At 38.6% G+C, this 23,606-nt stretch overlaps 1 protein-coding gene across 8 annotated transcripts in view; it reads left to right on the plus strand.

The window, feature by feature from the left end:
• Positions 1-23,606, plus strand: part of SH3KBP1 (SH3 domain containing kinase binding protein 1) — a 229,127-nt gene that overhangs the window by 202,384 nt on the left and 3,137 nt on the right. For all 8 annotated transcript variants that reach the window (XM_071812459.1, XM_065858188.2, XM_071812475.1 and 5 more), the window contains 6 exons: positions 1,405-1,567; positions 6,614-6,699; positions 16,554-16,663; positions 17,984-18,109; positions 21,157-21,428; positions 22,848-22,911. In XM_071812459.1, the coding sequence (XP_071668560.1) occupies positions 1,405-1,567; positions 6,614-6,699; positions 16,554-16,663; positions 17,984-18,109; positions 21,157-21,428; positions 22,848-22,911 (821 nt within the window). The remainder of the gene's footprint in view (positions 1-1,404; positions 1,568-6,613; positions 6,700-16,553; positions 16,664-17,983; positions 18,110-21,156; positions 21,429-22,847; positions 22,912-23,606) is intronic.

The raw sequence follows: 23,606 nt of genomic DNA on the forward strand, positions 1-23,606 counted from the left end.
CTGGAGGAAGTTTAAATATCTATCTATCTATAACTTTTCTCAATGTTGAAAAAGGGCAGCAGGAGTCACACCTACATTTCTGGAGTACTGGGGAGTGGCAGGAATTGTTTGATGTGGTGCAGCAGCAAGGGTGGCACAGGAACATTCTTTACCCTGTGTGTTGCTACACTGCCTGGCCTGTCCATCATACATAGTTTAGATTCTTGGACGCTGACGCAATATAAAGTGTCATAGGAGTAAGTGTGTAAAATTACATAATATGCTGGAAAAGCTTCAGTGTTACAGAGGACCCAATGATTGCAGCAACTGAAAGCATGCTGAAAAATGGTGTATGCCTGTGAGCAACAGTCACTTACTGAGCTATTCCAAATCTAATGTGGATTGTGTTTCTGGTGTTCTATTCCATGATCCTTTCAGACTGAAACCTAGAACCCATTAAGCAATACCCTGTAACATCCCCAGTACCTCTTAGGTGTATACAGAGGTGTAATATTCATGACATAGCAGAAACAGTGTTGTCAAGGGAAGTGGGTTGTTGACATAGTAAGATACAGAGAGCAAAACTTTGGTCCCTTTGAGAGTTTTGTCCTTTCTTTAAGACAAATTGGGTTTTGTATGGTGTGGCAAATGTGTTTACATGTTTGGTTTGTGTTACGAATTTAGAGCATATTATTTACAGGAGTTATTTATGTGTGTTGTACTGTACATGCTCACAGGCATTGCATGTTTGGCATTCAGTATTGGTATGGTGGCACTTCCTAAGTATGCATAATCAGTTCTGCAAATGATCTGTTTTTTCATTGGCAAGCTGAAAAATTCAGCATATAAATCTGTGTTTAAAAACCTGAACAAAACGTCTGATTTTCCTAAGGTGTTTCCATCCTGCTTAATGCTTATATTTTCATTTCACTGTAGTTCACTTGAAACAAACTTTTTTTTCCCCCCAAAAAATGGTATTTCTCTCTTTGTTCAAGAGATGTTAAGAAAATCCGGTGTAATTATCTGTGACCTTCTAACTTAATATTGTTCCATATTAGAATTTGATGCAAGCTGTGCTCATGGGAAATGGTTCCATATGGTATGTAATTTTTTGCCATTCATATCAGAAACCAGTAAGTTACTAAAATAAAAAACAACATTCCCATTCAGATACTGCACACACATTTCAGCCATGAGGAATTACAGGGCAAACAACTGATTTGTGTTAAACTTGTTCTTTCAAATGAAGAATTATTTAAGACAGAAGTGGAAAGGAGATAAGTTTTTCTTTGTATACAGTGTATCTACAGTTGAAGGTTTCTTGTTTAATTGTAGATTTGGGAGTGCAAATGAATTCCACTTACTAAATTCCATGTTTGTTTTTTTTTTTTTTTTTCTTCTTTTCTGGAAATAATTGATTTAAAGAAAGATCAGAGAGAGAGCAAAAACAGTTAGACTTGCAGAAGCCTTCAGTTCCTGCTATACCTCCGAAGAAACCTCGGCCACCCAAAGCAAACTTTGTGAATAGACCTGGTACCTTGCCCCCAAGACGACCAGAAAGACCAGTTGTGCCTGTGACTCATACAAGGTATTGTTTTTCCTCTGTGATGTGCTTTTGGGATTAGTGGAAAAAACAGACATTTAAATAATTTGGATTTTACAGTTAATGTCACAATTTATTTCACAGTAAACTCTATTTAAAGAAAAAAAAAAAGGAAAAAACTGAAATCCTGTTAGTCATCTGAGTGGATTATAACTATCTTCTCAAGAATAACATTCTTAGACTGTTCATGACATGTTCATTTCTACTGATGAACACACTGTTACTGCAACATCATTTCCCCTGCAGAATATGTGGGAAATATCTGCATCAGCATGTTGTGCTGTTGTTGACTTTCTTAGTTTACTTCAGATTATTCCAACTTAGCCAGGGCACTAAGTCAGTGCAAAAGCTTGGATCGTACTGAAGAACAGCATTAGACAATGCACTTTCAAATACTGTCAGTTTTGCTTCAGTCTGTTTTCTTTGATCATTTTAGGTCTATTTTTAGTCCTCACAGAATATTCTTTAAGATGGTGCCACTACAGAATACTGGTGTCAAGTATTTATGCTGTAATGTTGGTTGTTACTCTGTAGTTACATGATGCTCTTTGTCAGAGGTAGTTATAGCCTTTGAGAAGCACTGAGAAATTGGACTTGCCAACACAGCTCCATTTAATATCTGCTAGAGCTTGGAAAAGCATAGATTGCAGAAATTAAAGGCCTCAGCTGTAGTCCTAATCAAGTCTAGGTGGCTACCTTGATCATCAGCATTTGAGTTGTGCACTGTAGACTACCTTTATGCACAGTGTATACAGATAGGTGAGAACCAGATAAAAAGCAGTTGCCTAAAATGGGCAAGCTGCACATCTTACAGAAATACAAGAATATAGGCATAGAAATATTTTTACTATTCTACTGTTACAAAAATGAGCTGCCATTGAACTACTGGCATTCAAGTATACTAATGGTGAATTAAATACCCAAACGGAGTATAGGGTAGAGTGGAACAAAATAGAAATCCTAGACATTGATTACCCTCATTCGTCCACTTACGGTTCATTAAACAAATGCTCTCAGTATGAAATCGCAGACACATAAAATAAATTAAAAAACCCCAACAAACGGTTACTGCCTAGTGCTGCCACTTTCATCTTCCTTAAGTACTTTGACTGTGCATCTCTGAGAGCTTACCCTTCTATCCAGGGGCCACTGCCACAGCTTCCTTTGGACTTCTTGGCTTTGAACATGCTTGCCCAGTTGTTCCAAAATATAGTCCACACCTGCTGGTCACTTGAGCATACTTGGAAAACCAAATATTTGCTATTACCTTTAGATTTAGCTAAGTGATGTCTTTTTGGCAAGACCAGTGTATACCCTAGCATTCAGTTCACTGGTTGTGGAGCAGTGCTTTATTGCTCATCTGTTCTCCTTTTCTCTAAGTACAAAATTGTATAAATAAACTATGCATTTTAAAGATTTCAGTTTTCTTCTTAACAAAGTGAAAAAGCAGATCTAAATAGTAACTCTTTCACATCTTTAATTGTCCAAACTGTGCTGTCTAGCACCAAAAAAAAAGCTTCATTATTTTTATCTAATAGCATTATATTTGAAAGAATTTTAGTTGTAACAGTAGTTAGATCGAAACATAGAAAGAAAGCTGATTTGTAGGGTGATAGTGATGTGTGTTGATGATCACAATGCCAGCAGTCTCCCTATGAATTTCTTTAGCAGCTAATTCAAATTAATGGATTTGTCTCATATAGCTTTTGTTCTGGTAAGTTCTAACTTGTAAGGATGTTTAATAGGAAGAGGGCAGAAAGTTCGTATAATGAAATAATCCATGGAATAGACTTTTAATTACTTGAATAATTAAGAAATGTGAGACTTGAAATTGAAGCAGTTACTTCAATAAAGTTGTTTTGGTTTTAAATCAGTTCAGTTTAATAAGATAGTCAATATTTTTGAGACCTGCTGGTATCCATTTCCCACATCTGAAAAACTTAAGACAATTAGAATAAAAATTGAACCAACAGAATTTTTTGCTGACCTGTTGTTGTTTAACCCTGGTGGGCAGCTCAGCCCCAAACAGCCACTCACTCGCTCCCTGCAGTGGGATGGGGGTGAGAATTGGAAGGACAAAGTGAGAAAACTCATGGGTTGAGATAAAGACAGTTAAACAGATAAAGCAAAAGCTGCACACACAATCAAAGCAAAACAATGGATTCATTCACCACTTCCCATAGGCAGACAGGTGTTCAGCCATCTCCAGGAAAGCCAGGCTCCATCACGTGTCACGGTGACTTGGGAAGACAAACACCATCACTTTGAACATCTCCCCCTTCCTTCTTCTTCCCCCAGCTTTATGCTGAGGCAAGATGTTATCTGGTATGCAATAGCCCTTTGGTCAGTTGGGGTCAGCTGTTCCAGCTGTCTCCCCTCCAGTTTCTTGTGCACCCCGAGCCTCCTCTCTCGGGGCATGGTGTGAGAAGCAGAAAAGACACTGTAAGAACCACTCAGCAATAAGGAAAACATCCTTGTATTATCAATACAGTTTTCAGCACAAATCCAAAACATAGCACCATGTGGGCTGCTATGAAGTAAATTAACTCTATTCCAGCCAAAACAAGTACATGACCCTAGGAGGGGAAATTGCTGTAGGTATAAAGTAAGTGTCATGATATTTCTGTGCCTGCTGCTGAGCAGAAGAGGCTTTTTTTTTCTGTTCTGACTAAGTGGCTTGCATCTCATGCATCTCACTGTCTTTTTGTGGTGATGATTGTCTTTCCATTTAAATAGGATCCTTATTCATTGGAGGCAGGTTAGAACTTCAAGGGCAACAGGAAAGACAAAAACCGCGTGGGATGGAGAACAGTTGTCAATTTGCTCCAAAGGCTTCACAGCTTATTTAAACATACCTGTGATTATACAACTTATAGATGACTCAGTTCTCTGGAGTAGGCAAGCCATAAAGACCTACAGAAAGCACATTTTTACAGCTAATCTGAACCAATCTATGTCCATGCTTCTGCTAATAGGGGCAGGTTCCCTCTCCTGACAGCCCGTTCTTGCAGCCTTCCTTCTGTTAGCACCAGCATTTGCGCAGCCGTTCAGCCATATGGGTCAGGGAGTTGCTCCAGATGGCTATTAATCAGTTTGCAGTGGGATTTCTATTAGTGGGGGGGCTTCTTTCAGGCTGATCATCTGTCTGATCAAACTGACGGCCTGTCTGTTTGGGCACGAGCAGAGGGAGGGAGATGATGTAACCAAGAAGGGATGGTTCCACTCCTTTCGCAACAATATGGATGTAGATTGGCATTTGACAACAGAGTTGGGGTTTTTTCGTGGGGTTGTTGTCATATATCTTGGTATCTTTTGTAGCCAAATGGTAGATGTGACTTTCGGCCCTAAATCACACCACTTGAAGAATCTCCTCCAAAACTGTACTCACACATTTCGTAGAACGCTTCCAACTCATATGATCCTCTCAGTTTGCTGGGAAATATATGTGTGCAAAACAGAGTACAGAGCCAGATGCTCATTGCCCTGTCAGCCAAGAAACTATGGTGCTTCTTATAGATTTACAAATATATAAGCAATTAAAACAAAAAAAGTCAGAGACCAAAAGATAAGAAAACTAAGTGATCAGGCAGATCACTTGGAGAATACCCTTATTCATCATCTCACCAATTAATACATCTTTCTGTGAATGTGCTAAATTTCTTCCGTTGCCTTCCTGGTGCAGCCTACCTGCCATATTGATAGCTGTGTAGGACTAGTTTGTTTTTCAGGTCATAAACTGGTCTCCATCTTTTTTAGTTCATAGAATACTTATCCTACCACGGTGTTTAGCTGGATATATGTTAACTTAATCTGTGACTTCCTTCCTTTTTTAACACATCTTTTCAGGCTCTCTGTCACAGCCTTCTTGAAGTCCGAAATAGAGTTTCCAGCCACTCTGTGTTTTGCTCATAAACTCCTGCCATGAGTTGAGCTTCAGGCCATCTGTCATCAGCTTATGGCATCAAAGGCAGAGACAAATGAAAAAATCAAGATTCAGGAACTTGCTGTGTATTTTAGTGTCAATGGCTAATTATTGTTCATAGAAATGCACATCTGTCTGGGTTGTTTCAGGGACAGATCTATAGTTTTACCCATGATTTGGGGTCCTTACATACATCATAATTGTTGCAGCACTATGCTGGGAATAGTCATTGTGGAAAAACTATGGTATTTGTTAGGTGACCTGATAATGATGGTAAATACAATTTTTTGCATTAATTGAACAATTGTTATCACAGTAAATGTCCCAGGGATTTGTCTGTGTGACCCGTGCAATGCCAGGCTACTGGCCTACCACTGGCCCTTTTAAAATTAATTGTTTCAAGAATCAGATTATTTTAATAAACTTAAGTAGTTGTGGGATGGAAAATACTACAATGAAAGAATAATCACGTTGCTTGTATTTGATCTCTTGTTTGATTTAAAAATAGTTTCTCTGTTTAAAGTATCACAACACTTGACACTTGCCTGTTCCTGGTATGTCTCAGACAGACTAGGTTATCCTGGTTCTTTGGACCTGTGGAAACAATATTTGTAGTCCAATCTCATAGGCAACATGCAAAAATGTGGTGGAGGAGCTGCATTTATGAGTGAATACTAGGAACCACTGAAATACATGATGTTAACTTGAGGTTCTCTCCCTTTCTGCAGTATTTTACATCATCCATCACTATAGATTATGCAAGCCAATTAATTAGAAAAAATAATGAACAAGATGTTGAAGAATGTCCCTTTGCCCTTAGGGTTCTGTCATGTTGAGATGCTGCGAACATCTGAAGAATTATTCAGGACACTACAGTGTCTAAAATAGGCTTTTTTGACAGGTGTTAAGGAGAAATGAGATAAGGTTAATCCATACAGCATGTCTTCTTACTGGAGATTGCTCTCTCTGACAGACACATTGCTATTACTCTAGTGCTACAAAGGAAGAATATTCCACTCTCTCATTATTAATTGTAAGTTAGTTACCCATTTACTCTAATCCACACAAAAACTCCAATGAAATATCTTCTCTTCTTGATCCAAATGCAGGAGTGATAGTCCAAAAGTGGAATTAGTGGGCAGTACAGTATCCGGCACTCTAGAGAAAGACTCCTCTGAAAGAAGCAATGACATCGGTAAGTTATAGTGCTCTTATTGTTTGCCTGAGAAATTTATGCTACAAATTTCTGCTTTTTAGTGACTTTGTTATGATCCAAAAGGCAGATTGAGGATTTGGCAATTATTGTGAGTGCATATATACCAAATTTTAATAGTAGGATTAAAGGATCATTTCTACTTTACTTTAAAAAGTTTTGTTGGGGTTCTCTGTTTAAAAAAAAAAAAATAAAATAAAAAGGAAATACGAAATGGTGAGCTATTTTGAATAGGAGGGTTTTTGTTATTTCTGTTCAAAAGTTTGAAACAGTGAGAGGGCCAAAAATAATAAGTCATGCTTGTTTAACAGATGTATTATTATATTAATGCTGCCGTATTTTTAATGCTGCGAAAGATAGGCATTTTGGTGCAGTTAATAATCTTTACAATTTCTGATGCAAAGGAACAGACACCCAATTCAGGCCAATTTGAATAAATTGTGCTGCAAACAGCAGTTAAAAGCAGTCTAAATTCCTCTTGAAAATAAAAATTGGTATTCCTGCAGCACAAACAGTTTAATTGGGAAATCACCTGGAAAGGAGTAACGGTGGGTTATTTCTCTGTCTTCTCTCACCCTCCTTCCATCTCCAGTTGGCAGTGCAGGACAGATGTTTGCTGGGGTGGGTGCTGCGGTAAGAGGCACTGGGAAACAAGGTGCTTCCACCTTTGTCCCAGCGCTGTAGGCAGAAGCCGTGACAGCCATCTTCTACCTCTGCTTACAAATAAGCTGGTGGCAGCTGCTGCCGTCGCTCTCCTCCACAGTCGCAGCTGTGCCACCAGAGACTCGTTTTTGTATGAGGCAGAATCAGGGTACCCTGAATGTGTAAGCATTGCTACCTTTAGCTGGTGGTATTAAATGTTATTTTGGTGTGGTGGTTTCTACCCAGACTGCTTTACTAGTAAAACGTTGCTGTAGAATAGTGTACGTTCAACAGTCAAACCTGCCTTTTCTTCGGCCTTGAAAGGCGAGCTTTAAGTTATAGGTGCATTTTGATTGCAGTGTAACAATAAAATGCTAAATTGATTTCACATAGGTTTATGAGCTCTTCAGCATCCATGTCTGCTTTTTTTTAACCTTCTCCTGTTCCTATGGTTCATGATAGTAACATTCTTCTGGAGAAGCAAAAAGTATGTTTTTGCCCAATTTGCATTTGAGATAAACATGGAAGGCTAGAAGCTTGTGCTATATTTCATGAATATTGTAGAGATTAATATAAAGGAATGTTATGGAAATGCAGTCAAATTCTACCATTTAGTGTTTGTAACCCGTATTTACAAGTTTATTTCAAAGCATGCAAGCCTCTGCTTACTTGAAAGAGAAAGCTATTACTCCAAATAGCATATAGTGGTGTGACAGAAGTAAACTTTTTAAATCCTTGTGCTAGTTTCCTTGAAACCACTATCAGGTTAAAAGCTTAGGATGTTTTGTATTTTCTCTATGGGTTTTGTTTGTTGTTTTGTTTTTAAAACAACCTATGAATGTTAGGAAGGAAATTTAATTTATAATAATTTTTGTTTATTTCCAGAACTTAGTTGAGGATTTTTTGTGTTTTGTTTTGTTTTTTAAATGCAGAATAGGAGCCAACCAGAGGCCATAAATCAAACCACACACACAACATGTTGTAAAAGGTTTAGCTGGTGACCTCTTGTTACCACTAACAAGGGGAACCTAGTGAACCCAAGGATAAAATAGTGTGAATACTTAGATAAGTATAACTTGATAGGGTCAAACCAGAGTGGCATTTACAAGGGCAAATCATGTCATTCTAGCCTGCTAGGCAACTTGAGAAAATAAAAAAAAAAAATAAATTATTATTTTGGAATGAGAGTGGACCCAAAGATCATACCTGCTATAAATTTTCAGGAGGCTTTTGATGACTTCTGTCAAATATTGTTAAATAAACAGCCTTTTAAGAGAGGGTAGAGTAATAAATTAAAACTTAATAAACCAAAACAATTCACAGTGGATTAATGTCTTTTACTGTGAGGAGAGGTTTGAAGTTCAGGACAGTTTATGGGGCAATGTAATTGGAAAGATTTATGATAACTGTGTTAGATTTTTTATTTATTTACAAAGAGAACAATGACTTGGAGAAATTTTGTGGCTAAATGAGCTATTAGTGAAAATGATGGATGAGCAAGTGGAGTTGTCCAGTGTATTCCAGAACACTAATGGATGGGGCAGTGTGAGCCCAGATAATATTTAACTGCGATATGTGCTACCGGTGTTGCCCCTGTGCCGTGTACTCTGTGGGGAGGACCACCTCAGCTTCTTTGAGGTTCATCCTTCCAGTCAAAACGGATCTGATTAAATCTACCATTTGATGTCTTTTCAGTAATCCAAATTTACACAACGTGTTAGAGTGGACCTTTGGCAGGCAGTGCGGGGCTTGGAACTAGCCTTTGAAGAAAATGAAAATTAAATGGCCTTTGCAGCAGCTCAGGTCTATGATTATTCTGGTTACTGGGCTCCTCTTTATTCCTCCATTAGCCCCAGTGCCATTTCTGGGCCCTGAGAGCTCTCAGGGAGGACAGAGGAAAAAGCAGCCGTCAGCTGCAAGTTGCCTCACCCTCTTTCATGCTCATGCTAAGTACCAATGGTGAACGGTGGACTGAAAATGAATACTCCAGAACTCTCCTGGCTTTTTTGCACTAGTGATGCTAACCAGGAAAACAGCTGTTGCTTTCTCAGTCCTGTAACCAGTCTAAAGCTCTTGTTCTCTCATTCAGAGCAGAGAGAGGTACAAAAGTACTGGAGAGGCAGTTTTGGTTATAAAAGCAAACTATACAAATGCTTGAGCAAGGCTGAGGTCATGTGTAATACTGTGCATAATGTTCTGGCACTTGCATATATAAAATGTTATTTTTATGTAGATGTTAGTGGATTGCTTGATTTCAGTAGCATGTTCTGCAGAGTTGTGAGTTGACATTTAAATTTTTTGATGATAATCCAGCACTGATTACAATTTTGCAATCTGTACTGACAAGAGCAAGTCCAGTTCAGCAACATCACTGATTGTAATGGCAGCTATTACTACTGCTGTTCATGCCTTTGCTTCTTTCCACAAAACCACTGGAAAACTAGCCTTCAGAATGCATTATTTAAGAGGAACCATTCCCCATTCCTCCTCACTTCTTTTTTTTTTCTTTTTCCCTGTTTTCAGTGATGCCTTTACTTTCCTTTCCACACATCTTTCATCCAACTTTTCCTATTTACATCTCTTTGCCATGGGTAGCTTTTCTTCATGTCATCAGGGTAAGGCTCTTTTTTTTTTTCCCTTTCTTTTCTGTCCTGTCTTTGCTTTACTTAACAATGCGTAACAAAGAAATGCAAAAAGAAGTCTTTTTTAGAACACCTAATGTATACACGGCTATTACCACTTTTTAAAAAATTAAAAGTTCAAGTTGAGTGTATGGTGGCAGAAAATCTTGAACCGTAGCATTGAAATGAGGAATCAGTATAGTTTCTTTTCTTGTATTGTAAGAAATTTTAGTGACGTTACACGTACTGTTTGCATGCACTGTTTGTCAATGCTGTGGTTTCATTAACCTGTTCTTACAGACAGGTGGTGTCATTGCAAAGTTTAATGCATATGTGTAGTTGTGATGTCCTTACTTGTTACAAAACAAAATATTCAGCTACTTACTCGCATGGTTTTCTAGTCTGGAAAACAAAACAAACAAACAACAAAGAACAAAAAAACCCCATAGAAGTATGAACAGCACCTACTAAGTGTTGGTAGAAGGTGCACAGTCGTGTCACCCAAGACTTTATCTCCAGCATTGCTGTGGTTATATCACAGTAGTTACATCTGTTGTAAAGTCATATGTACCATCAGCTGTTCTGGATTGTCAGTGGCTTTTTGAGCTCAGTTTAAGATGCTCCTAGAGCAATATAAACTACACTGAAAGTTAGCCTTGTTTTACCAACAGAAGAGTGGTCCTTATGTAGAATTGCATTGATTTCGACAGCTTGAATTCAGGCCTTATTGCATAACTTGGCTTTTTCTAGGTTATGCTTTTCTTTCTAATTCCAAAAAGAATGTTATATCTGAGGGCCAGGGCAATGACAGAAACATCTAGCAAGTATAATAGCTTACTGGATCAAAACCTAATGCTTCCAGAAATTTACAGAATTGTTTCAATTAGTTATTGGTATTGAGTTATTTCTTCAAGTCAGGATTAATCCTAAGTCTGTTAATTGTATACATATATATATATATACACATACTTCAGAATCCTGCAATCCTGAAACAAGTCTTGTCTATCTAAAATTGGTTTGCTTTGGAATCATCTAACACTTAAAATCATTGTAGATTTAAGGCAAGTGATTTAAAGAATAAAACACAAAGAAATAAAAATAATATATCAACTGTGGAAGTGCTCAGTTAATCCACACGAGAAGCAGTTTCTCTGCTTTGTAAAAAGACTGAGCTGCACAGGCGCTTCCCACACAGAGCCAAGCAGATACGTCTTTCCAATATTTTTCCTGGCTCTTCACACATTTTGCATTGTATTTATGAAAGCAGTTAATAATCTTCATCAGTGCTAATGTAAGACGCATATGCCTTAATTGATTCCTGCTGAAGCCTGTAGTTCTGGTAGGAATTTTCTTCAGAGATTCTCTGAAAGCTGGTTAACCTGAGTCCATTTTTCAGCATATTTCTTCAGACTTTAATCTTCAGAGCATTTGCTAGTGGATCAGGGAGCACTGGCCGAACCCACGTTATTAGCCATACTCTTGCTCTGTCCCTCCCTCCAAGGCTGGTGCTAACTTGCCCGGAAAGGTAGTTAAAAATACCCTACTTGAAAATATCTAATAAACAAACATGAAAAAAAAAATAATCCTCAGTATATCGTGTTTCCTTGACCTGTACTTGCAGTTCTAGAGCTGCAACGTGCTCATATTTGTTAGGTTAGGTGATCGCTGTGCCTCTGAGTGGAAGAAAAAGTGATCTAATTAGATTTGGCCCACAGTAGGGAAAAAGATGGGGAGTATTTCCAGTAAAAGGTTGTAGAATGGAGCAGGTTTGTCTTTAAATCACAGGCTGTTATACTGTGAGACATTATAATGATTTTGCCTGAAGACATAGAGTAAAAGTTGGAAGAAAGAAAATACTGGTAAATATAAGGGTTGGATAACAAAATGTGACTCATATAATGAAGACTGAAATCTGCCTAAGCCAGTTATTTCTTTCTATGCTGCTGTTCATAATCATTTTAATATAGTGAAGCAAAGGAGCAGAATTACCCAACGGGGTTAAGTAGTAATGTTTGCGTCAGTGAATCAAAACCACCGATAGACATAGTTGTAAATTGTAAATATTGTAATCAGGGATATTTTAATGGTCCGTTACATAAATTCATTAGGTCTCTTGCCCTGGAGGGTCCAGAAAAAGGCAGTGAACCAGAAATTTAAATCGTTCTCCAAGTGTGACAAATTGAGGTGCCTAAAAACAGCATATCCATTTCTTCTAGCTCAGTTTTCTTGACCTTTCAGTTCTTTCTTGGCATCTTCTAAATCGTTAAAAATAAAATCCTTATGAGGGCACTGGCAAGTGGTTAGCGAAGCTCGTTATGGCAGCTTTCTACATTCAGCTATTAAAGTGATAAAAATCAGGGTTGAAATGGGAAAAGATAGTCATATACTTGAGGAAAGGTGGCTGTCCGGTGACTCCTGGGGAGCCTGGTGAGCTGAGTTCTTTCCTTCCAAAGCAAAGAACACATCACAGTTACACTGCTTACCACAGTAAGCCTGCAGCCAGGGAGTCCTCCTGCTTACAATTGTGTTACCCAAATCTTTTAAGTGTCTGCAATTCACTATGGGTGAGATTCTGCTGCCCTGACCCTAGCTAGGAGCACGGCTGTGTTCCTCAAAGGGTACAGTGCTGTTCAGCATGGAGAGAGTAGCGGAATCTGGACACTTGAAGTAGTTAAAATAATTGTGGTCTTCTGAAAATTCTCATTAATATTCAGGTTATTGTTTGAGTTGTTTTTTAATTAATGCTATATATTGAATGGACACGAATGCAGAAGATTTCGTCTGCAGTATCTCCCATCACATTTGATAGCTTTCAGGATTATTGTATTTAAAGACAATATATTAATATATACCATTTCACAACTCTATTGTCAACCTTTAAATGTATTGAAGATGATCGTGAAATGAAATCTATCTCTCTGGCTTTTGTGACATTATCTTCTTCAAATGAATTGAATGCCACCTTCACTTCATTTCTCCCAGCCCTGCTGTATTTCTGTTCTGTGAAACCATTAGCATTTTGACTGTCTTGATTCTCCTATTATCCACCACTTTCCGTTTCACTTTTCTCAAGGTGAAATCTCTCTGCTAATTCAAAAAGCTTTCTGTGTTCATTATGTGTAAATGACTTTGCCCAATGACTAAAAAACCTAAACGTAAAATTCAAGCTAAGACCAACACACATTTTATGCTAGTGTAGTAAATGCAGGGGGTGTAAAAGGGGTAAGGAAGGAAACATAAGCATTTAACTTTTTCTTTCTCTGTTTTTGTGTTGTTTGGGTTTTTTTTTGTGTGTGTGTGTGGGAGGAGTTGAAGGGTATTTTCCAGGAAGCTGAAAGTCTAATGAGCTGGGTATTTTTTTACAAACATCATCATCATGCTTTAAATAACCATGTCTACAAATGGACATAGCAATGGGGAAAAATATCCTATTCCTAATTGCCTTGGAAGAATACCAGGGAATAATTCTTGTACAGCTGACATTTTTTGTGTTCATTAAATATGTTTGCTCAGTAAGCCAGACATTTTATTATGTGTACTACACTAGTATATTAGAATTACTCTGATGTCTGTCTTCCCATCTCATGAATTACTTCATGAATTAGTACTGTGATCAGTGAGACAGTAGTAATGATGAATGCATCTTTTTATTTGTGGAACAAGTATCAACTGGTTTTTTAATCAGGGAGTGGCACTGTTAATTGATGGGTGCCCTCTATGTTCTATGTGTTCGACAGAACCTTCCTTGCTGTTTGTTGTTGCTAGACATAGAGAAAGCCAGACTGGTGCAGGGTTCAGGTCTGTTGGGTGCTGATGCTGCCTTACTGGCAATTAACAGGGCTGTGAATACAGTAGCCCAGACTTTATTTTTAATGACATCCCATTTGGTCCAGCTCAGGAAGGTTCTACATTTTGTTTAGTATATAAATTTAAGCTCCTAGTTTCTGATGGGTACAGAAATACAAACTAAAATTAAACCACTGCATTTAATGACCTCGGTGAGTATTATATAGTCACAGCCATATAACCTTGCTTTCCATCAGCAAAAAATAATCAAATAACCAGTATAAATGAATTACATACTGAGTCTACAGCATAAATGACAGTAAAGCAGAAGTCTCTTGAGTGGTTCTGTTCCTCATTTTTACTAGTTAACAGTTTACTAGATGGGAATTTTTCTGAATGAATACCTCAGAAGTGATGGCTGTGTGTGTACACATATGCAGGCACGTCGCAAGAAAAACCAGAGGCCACGAATGCATTTGCAAAGAGCAAATTTTATTTTAGTTACCTCTCTACTGGGGGATCTCCGAAGCCACACCTAAGCTCCCAGGCAGAGGTGACACAAGCGGGGACGCAGGCGTTGGTCAGTTCAGCCCTGCTGGAAGATCACTGGGCCTGCTGAGCTCAGCCTGTATTTCAAGTCTTCAGGCAGGCACAGCCTCCCGCTCTTTCTCACAACAAAGCAGGAATCTCAGATATAGTGATAAGGTGCCCAGAGTTTCTCCCAGGCCTATGTTATCTAATACAGAGCTTCTACTCATCAAGCCCACAAGGTCAGTAAAACAATTAGTGTGATGTATGTGCTTTTTCTACAGACAGGTGCAAGTCACTTGAGCGTATTTACATTTAACTAACCTCCTCGCCAAATCTTCCGCTATATCCTCATACACTGTGGAAAGTGGTAATAACCTTAGATGCAGAGTGGATTTGGGAGTGAGAACCACACCTAAATAAGGAAAACAAGCAGGGAGGAATAAAGGACATATGAAAGTACTGGAAATGGATGTACTATTTTAGCATTGTACCGAGTGTTGTCCCTTACACTTAAATAGGATTTCATTTATAGTATCAGCTGAATGGCTGTGATTTCACTAGTTTGGCAGCAGATTCTACCTATGGAACCTTTCCAGCTTCTGCTCTGCTCTTTCTTTAAAATGAGGTGCAGGTATAGGCTGCTTTAGTTTCTTTTTCAAGCTAGCAGAAATCCATTCAGACGTAGAAAAAAATGAAGAATTCACAGTATTTCGTGCTAATAGAAGCTTTGCACAGAAATGTTCATCTTTCATGGTATTCATAAAATGCATGGAGCAGATTTTATCTGCCAGTGCTCACTTTGTGACCTACCTTTGGACGTGGGTTGCAACAGTCAATAAAAAAGCAATGAGAGAAATACCAGCTAGAGGACAGTGGGGTCACCAGTTATATATAGAAAGAGTTGGTCCAAAAATAGAGTAGTATTTGGAGGTGAATAACCTTAGACTATTTCAGGGCTATTGAAGGTCTCTTTTTTTCTTCTTTTTTTTTATCTCCCAGAGATGGAAGAATATTGCTGAATAAGGAATGTCTGATTCCATTTACTTCCTAGCTGCCAAATCATGAGTTCTTTGAATCAGTTTACGTGTCCTTCAGTGCATATAGTTTATTGCACAGGCGCATTAATTCATTTGTTTTCCCATTGTGTAATTTTGTGCAATGGTTATAATGTAGCAACAAAGCTGTATCTTCAGAGATTCATTGTTCTGTAACAGGTCTGAAAATTAAGTATCCAGTACATATAACTATTAATGTAAAAGCTATTTCTTCCTACCTGTGTACAATGAAAAATAGTCTTTGAATAATGAATAGCATTCCAGTATTTGATTCATGCCTGAAAGTAATTTTACAGAATTTGCATTTATCTTAAGTACCTCTTGTATGTTTTCTGACTCATTTCTGTTTAACATTTGCACTAGGGCATTTAGAAATGGAGTGAAACTGATATAACCCATAAAAATAGATGAATGGTGTTAAGCCATTTGATTCAGGCATGTAATCACGAGCTGTGGTATTCCTTCAACCCTCATATCATTCTCTCATGTGAACATGCTGCCATGTGGCTGAATTCGGTAAACACTTCTCCAGTGCATTTCACAGACCATAGACTGTCGATGCTGCATCCGAGCAGACCTGTTTTTCCTGGGCTTTGTACAGTTCCAGGAGCCTGTCAGAGTTTTTACTTACCATAACCTCTGCATTACTGAAGGGAGATATTCCTCTCACCTACAGCTACTGGAAACTGTTCTGCCTCCAGCTGCAGATGTCTGGGGACCTGCAGATTACTTCAGCTCCATCATTCTCACTCTGTGCTCCCTTAAGCAATTGCTGCAGATGCAGCACTGACAGTACAGTTCTTGAGACAACATGTGTACTGTCTTATTATTCAGGAAAAAAATTACTAACCCCATTTAATGATGGAAATTTTGAGATTGTTTATTCCATGCCAGAGGACCCACGCTGTCATTTAGCTTTCACTATGCTGAAAACCAAGCCAGAGGCTCCTCTACACATTCCCCCTCTGCTTCATTGTGTTTGAGATGGAAGGGCAATTCTGCTTGGCAATGATGACTGGATTACGGCTGCCTTTGACTTCCAGGTTTTTTTAGTGCCATCGTGGTGGCTAAACATGTGTGGAACACTGTGATACAATGGGGAAAATGGGACTTGTTTTCTTTGAAATGAGAAAAAAGTTGTGATTTTTTCCCTTTGAGGACAGTTGCCAGAAAATCAAATCAATTCTATTTTATTTTTAAGACTTGGAAGGTTTTGACTCTGTAATACCAATTGCTGAGAAGCTTAATCATCCAACTACAACCAGACCAAAAGCTACTGGCAGGCGACCACCCTCCCAGTCTCTCACATCTGTAAGTTAATTTTCCTTTTCTTTTAAAAATATATTTTTCAACCTTTTTTTTTTTTTTTCCCCTGATTCCATCCTCCCCCTTCTATTTGTGTTCCCTGGTGTTTTTACTACATTGACACAGACATTCCTTCACACATACAGTGAGGCAGAGAGGTGCAGCTCAGGAAAATTAGTGTCAAAAGGCTGCCAGTGTTTTGAATACTGATGTTTAAAACATTCCCTCCCTTATAAGCATTCCCTCCCTTATAAGATTTGCACCCCTTTGTTTGGGTGCTGCCAAGTATTCCTTGCCAACCGTGACTGAGGCCAGAAAAATCCTTTATAAAAATCTTTGGAATAGAGTAGTTTGTGCTAAGTATTAAGGATTTTGATGTTTCCCAAAAGAAGCATTTCCCTTGGTTTCTCTAGGACCTTTACCAGATCTTGAGGACAAACAGACCATTTTAGCCTTCAACAGCTCTACTTTGAGCCATCATGTGTTTCTTCTCATTCGTAATATAAGGGTGATTTAAATTTAACTCTCTAATATCTATCTTTAGACAAGTTGGTCTCATAAACCATAGTTTGGAAACCACTGCTTAGTTTTTCAGTGTCTTTTGCTTTGGGGTTTGGGGCTTATTTGTTTCCATGCTTTTTTGCATTCTGGAATATCAGAATGAGAGCAACTACAGATGGTTACCGGTGTTTGTGTTGCTGAAGAAAAAACTAATTGGAGGGAAGCAATAAGGACTATTGTGAAACTCATAGAACACAAAAAAGAAAGCTTTCAAAATTGACTATGTACATAAATATAGAAACAGAAAAGAGAAATAAAAAGGTTTTTCTTGCCCTGTCAAATCTGTGGGAAAAGGAACAAGGGGTGGAAAGAACCTTCCCAGTTTGCGCTTTCACCAAGAAGCCGAGCAGGAGGCAGCTGGCTGGTGCCTGCAGGGGCAGCAGCAGCAGCATCCCGGGGAAGAGCTGGTGCCTGCAGCACGGAGTGCAGCCTCCCAGCCAAGTCAGGTACAGCTCTTCCTGCAGATAGCACAGTGCTTTTTCTTATATAAACCAACGCACAGATATAAATTAATGTTGAATTCTACTCTTCAGTATTATTTCAAGAATGCTCTGAAACCATTCTGGCCTTAAAAATAAGATGTAAAAAAATGAGATGAGGAGAGGAAGAGCCCTGACTTTAAGTATTCTTGCTTTGAAAATGATAATTAAAAAAAAAAGTCACCACAGAAATGCTTTTTTTCCTTCTTTAAATTCTGGTACAATAAAATACCTGCACCTCTTATTTTTTTTCTCTCTTGTGATATATGTGTGTTTGTCTACACAGTCATCACTTTCAAGCCCTGATTTCTTTGACTCACCAAGTCCTGAAGACGACAAGGAGGAACATGCTTCCATTACTCACAAAGCTATGGAAGCATCAAGGAAAGCAAGGACTGTTACAATATCACAAGTAAGTTAATCAGAATACCTCTGTGTAACCATATCATACAATCAATCATGGAATGTCCTGAGTTGAAAGGGACCCGCAAGGATCATCAAGTCCAACTCCTATTATCATGTGCGTCTTGATTTTTAAAAACAGTATTCAGATATTTAGTTTTCAGATTTAATTGAACAGTCACCTGGTACCTAGCCCTTTAAAGAAGCTGAAAATTGTAAAGGTTACTAAAGATTGTTCTGTGTTTGAAACACAAGTCTAAAGTGAATTGCACGGTTAAAATGTCTTCATAACCATACGGTGAAAAAAATCCTTCAGGTGTAACCATTTCACAGAATCAAAGAAGCTAGGGAAATACATTTTAGAAACAAAAGCCCTTTTTTTGCAACTATAAATTGAGTTTACATTAGAAGAGTCTGTAAGCGGGGAAAAGACAACTCTTTGACCTGCTCTAATAGTATATGAATTTGAATTTGCAAGTATAATCACTTTTTATACTGGTATAATTGTATTTATTTTATAGCTTTGTGCCATTCTTAGTGTATATTGGTAGAAAACTGTAGGATAATTGAATATTACAGGAGGAGTGTGTAGATCAGGCTTTAGAGATTAAAGCTTTTTTTTAGTATGTAAAAATATCTTTAATGATACAAATATTACAGTCTAATCATATAACAAAAGTATTTGAAAGATGAAGTCATCATGCACTTCTGTGATCAAGTTTAAGGATAGTGTCTTGCTATGTAGCTCCCTCTTCTGGGAGCACTTGCATTAAGGAATGCTCTTTGGGCCAATATTCATAAGTTCTATGTTGGTATGTCAAGGATGTAGATGACATTCCTGTGGAACAAGATGACTGCTATCAGAAAGTATCTGCTTGAGGCTTCAGTGTTGATCGCGAGTTGAGCTCTGGAATTAAGTATACAGTGTGGATGACTCCAGTTGTGCCTTGCTCACTTGCTCCAGGTTTTAACTCAGCTGACATTTCTTTTCAGTCCAAAGGAAACTTGCATCTACCGATATTGTATTGGATTATTATCCATGAAGGATCCATTTATAGGTAGACATTAGTCACACGTGCACGCACACACATATATATGTGTATAAAATGTTAAAAGGATATTATTAAGGTCATGAAGCCAAGCATTCAAGCCACTGGAGTGATTCAGCTTTCTTGTGATTATAATGCCATTTTTATTTCTATTATCATAGTGTTCTTCTGCAGAACACTTTTTTTTATATGGTGCTTGCCCAGGACAGGTTCTGTGCTCACTCACGCTTATGTAGTGGAGAAGACTGGTTTTTTGCAGGACTTGATGGATCTTGTTCTTTCCTCCCCATCAGACTTTCCCTCAATTTTCATCTGACCATTAACTTTTCTCTCAGTTATCTTATCCAGCCAGTGCTACTGCCCCAGTCCTCAAGTCCTCACTTATAGTGTTTTCTTTCATCTCCATACAATTTTTTTCTTAATATCTTACCCTATTTGCCACTGAACCTCAATAGTTCTTTTTCAAAGATAGAGTTGGAGGGTTGCCTAGTACTTTTTGCTATTCTTGGCCAAATCAGATATTCAGATACTCTAGGTAACTGTTGTATAATGCACACATTAGCATTGTCAGTTCACAATATGATAAATAATTAAGACTCACTTGCCATTGTGATAACTGTATTTATACACTGTTCTGTGCATGCAATGAAGTAGCTGGTCAATGTACATTAGGTGGACTTCAGATTTTCTATACCTTGTCTAATAAGTAGAGCAATGGATTGCAATTCAAGAAGCATGGGATCCTTCTGAAATACCCACATAGTTCCAGGGCAACTCGGTTAATGCTGCAGTTTTCTGTTAAGCTCCTTGAGGAATAAAGAGTCATTGTTAGTTATGGGGATTCACAGAAACTTAAGTTAACATAGGACAGTACATTTATTTCCTGTTAATATATTGTAATCTTGAAGCCATGGGATTTTGTTTTTCTTTTTATATCATAGCAACAAGCAAACTTAAGAAATATTTTGCAATTTTAGTAACTGATTTTTAAATTTTTAATAAATGTTGGGTGTTGAAGATTCCTTCAATGGTTAGTTGAAAAATTGTAAATTAAATCTGAAAAAAAAAAAACAACTTGGATTCTTGGCCACACAGTTTGATACTCTGCAGGAGACATCAATGGAGATAGGTATGTTCTCACAAACTTGTGAGAGAAACACTGAGCATATTTCCTGGGTTCATTTTACTTCTGAGTTTAAAAGCTTGGAAACGCTTGTTGCTGACTGGTTGTAGCAACTATGGAAGGTCTTACTGAAGCTGTCTGAACTTCTGCATCCCAGCTAGACCCTCTCTGATGTACATGTGCAAAGATAATGACTAATTTTTATATTTGTCATGCATTGGCCGAAACTGTCCGTATTTTACTATGAACCGTGTTTGGTAGAGGTCTGTTGTGGTTTAACCCCAGCTGGCAAGTAAGCCCCACGCAGCCACTCGCTCGCTCCCCCAGTGTGATGGGGGAGAGAATTGGAAGAGTAAGTGTGAGAAAACTTGTTGGTTGAGATAAAGCCGGTTTAATAGGTAAAGCAGAAACCACACATGCAAGCAAAGCAAAACAAGGGATTAATTCACCACTTCCCGTGGGCAGGCAGGTGTTCAGCCATCTCCAGGAAAGCCAGGCTCCATCACATGTAATGTTTACTTGGGAAGACAAACGTGATCACTCTGAATGTCCCCCCCTCTTCCTTCTTCCCCCATCTTTTTTTGCTGAGCATGAGGTCATATGGTATGGGATATTCCTTTGGTCAGTCAGGGTCAGCTGTGCCAGCTGTGTCCCCTCCCAGCTTCTTCTTGTGCCATGCCAGCTGCACAAGCTGAAAAGTCCGTGACTGCTTAGCAGCAACTAAATCATCAGTGTATTATCAGCATCATTCTCATTCTAAATCTAAACCCCAACACTATACCAGCTACTAGGAAGAAAATTAACTCTATCCCAGCTGAAACCAGGACAAGGTCTGATTTTCAGAAAGCTTTCTCCAGACATTAAATGTTATTCTTTTTGTTGCAGGTGTCTGATAATAAAACTTCTTTGCCTCCAAAACCAGGAGGTTTGGCTAGTGGCAGTAATGTGCAACCGTCACTATCCCCCTCACCATCACCTGGATTTCACTCAATTGCTATGGGAACAACGGGCCACAGGTCAAATTCCCCATCCCTGTTCGGTACTGAAGGAAAGCCAAAGACTGAGCACTTGAGCCAAGGTCAGACTGCCCTGGAGGAGCTGAGAACACAAATTAAGGAGCTAAGAACCATTATTGAAAACATGAAAGACCAGCAAAAGTAAGTAATGTAAATCACAACTGTAGGTGGGATGTATCCATTCGTGTGTGGGGGAGGCAGTTTCTTCCTGAGCTTTCCATCCTCTGTGTTACTCTGCACAGTTTGCCTTTGTGACTGATTTTCATCTGCTTTCCTGACAGAACATATTCAGGGGTAAGAAGCTCAGGAAAAACAACTGACAGTATCCATCTGTAACAGCTCTTTTTTCCTCTGTTATGACATAAGCAGATGTGTATGGGGTATTGAATTACAAGCTATAAGCAGTGAAAATGTTTCTTATGTTGCTTAATTTGCCAATAACTATTTTGGAACTCTCATGTATTCATCTTAATAAGGGGTGCATTTGTTCCAGTTGTAGTAAAAATACTACAAGTTCCTAAAATTATCAAATCAGTTTGTTGTTTGACTGTCAGCACATTTTCACAGGAAGCTTGTATTACAAAAGAAGTAATCAAATTGTGATTAGGACATTTGAAGACCTTTGTGTTTGTGACCCTGAATCTTAATATTTTAGTGTTGGACACCTTTATTTTCTTCGTGCTGCTCATTTCCTAGGAGAAACTGGTGCTGGTGTGCAGCTTTTGCTATTCCTGAGAATATTTAATATTTTGGAAGCTAAACTTGCACCGACCTTGTCAGTTGTGTGTAGCCCAGGCAGGAAAAACAAAAGGGGAAGCGGTGTGCACAGACTGTGGCAGAACAGAGGTGTGAGGGGAGTCTGGTAGAAGATGGGAAGGGCACAGTTCCTGTTGGATCCAGCAGCGAGCCCCACGGCTTCACCTCTTCGGCTGCCAGTTGCTCCTCTGGTCTCCCTGGCCATTCCTGAATGGGCTGCTTCCACCTACTGGTTTCTGTCTTAAAGTGAGATCACTCAGTGGGAACATGAAAAGGTGTCTGCTCACTATAGCTGTTTTCTGCTTCCTGATGAAGAAGAATGACAGCAAATCAATATTTGGGATCATTAAGTCTTATAAATGAAATGGAATGTTACATTGTATTGCTGCGATAAACAGCAGTTAAGTGGCTTAAGTACATGATGGCATGGGCAGGACTTGTGTTACCAGTTCCTGTAACTCACCAACAGCCAATCTACCTACATTTTATGTGGAGAAAAGGCCACTGGGTGCTGATAGAGTGTTGATACAGCGAATGCAGAGCAAAACCTGTGGATGAGGGGCTGTCGAGAGGAAATGTGTTATTCATTAGCCAGATGGGGTGTGGGGGGTGCTTTGCTTTTTTTATAGTCTTTCCTCTCTGTAGTACAGCGTATAGTATACAAGAGTATACTGACTTTAAATAGTTGTTCAGGGGAAAAAAGGTGACTAGTGAAACAGGAAAAAGATGTCTCCAAGAAGTGCTCTTTTTTATTTTACTACTTTAGTTATTTCATTCCAAGATTTTTTTACATTCTTTTAACAGAAAAGAGATTAAACAATTGCTATCTGAGTTGGATGAAGAAAAGAAGATCCGTCTACGATTGCAGGTACTTAAATTATTTAAAATGTTATGGAAGTATTGGCAGGTTTGACTTAGCCTCAGGAATGGGACATAAAGCTCTGCTAAGATACTTAGATTCCAGTGAAACAAAAACTACCAACATTTCTGAAAGGGATATACCTGTTCCCTTCATGGTGTTGCCAGTCTGTGTCATATACATTGCAATGCTGGGTTCTTACTGAAATGCCCGATAGTTATCTAAAAATTTATCAGCACAAGTAGCCAAATTTAAAAAAATAAACACAATATAGGATTCAAACTATGGTTTTTAGTCTCAGTGTTAATGGTTTGATTTTGTCACAAGTGAAACCTTGTATTTTTAGTGGTTCACTGTCTCCCAGAGCTTTGTATTTTGTAGTAGGCTTGTCTCAGTGTTGCTATGCTTGGAATATTATTTCATATAGTAGGATTTTTATGTCTGTTACAGGCTGTACTCAGGTTGTCTTTACTAAAGCATCCCAAACAGTATAAAAGAAGGTGCTCTGAATAAGAGCCCACCGGCTGCTACCATGGTTTGCAGAGTACCTGAGCTCTAGATGTTGTCATGCTGGCTTAGTCATTTACCAGGCAGCACCTGCCCTGCCCGTGTGAGAGTGATGGAACTGGGCCTTTGTTGGCATCATTGGCTGGGCTGCTTCAAAATGGAATGTAGCTGAAACTGCTTTTCTGGATTTCAGAGAG

Source organism: Patagioenas fasciata, chromosome 1 (genome assembly GCF_037038585.1).
Source record: "Patagioenas fasciata isolate bPatFas1 chromosome 1, bPatFas1.hap1, whole genome shotgun sequence".
Taxonomy (NCBI): Eukaryota; Metazoa; Chordata; class Aves; order Columbiformes; family Columbidae; genus Patagioenas; species Patagioenas fasciata.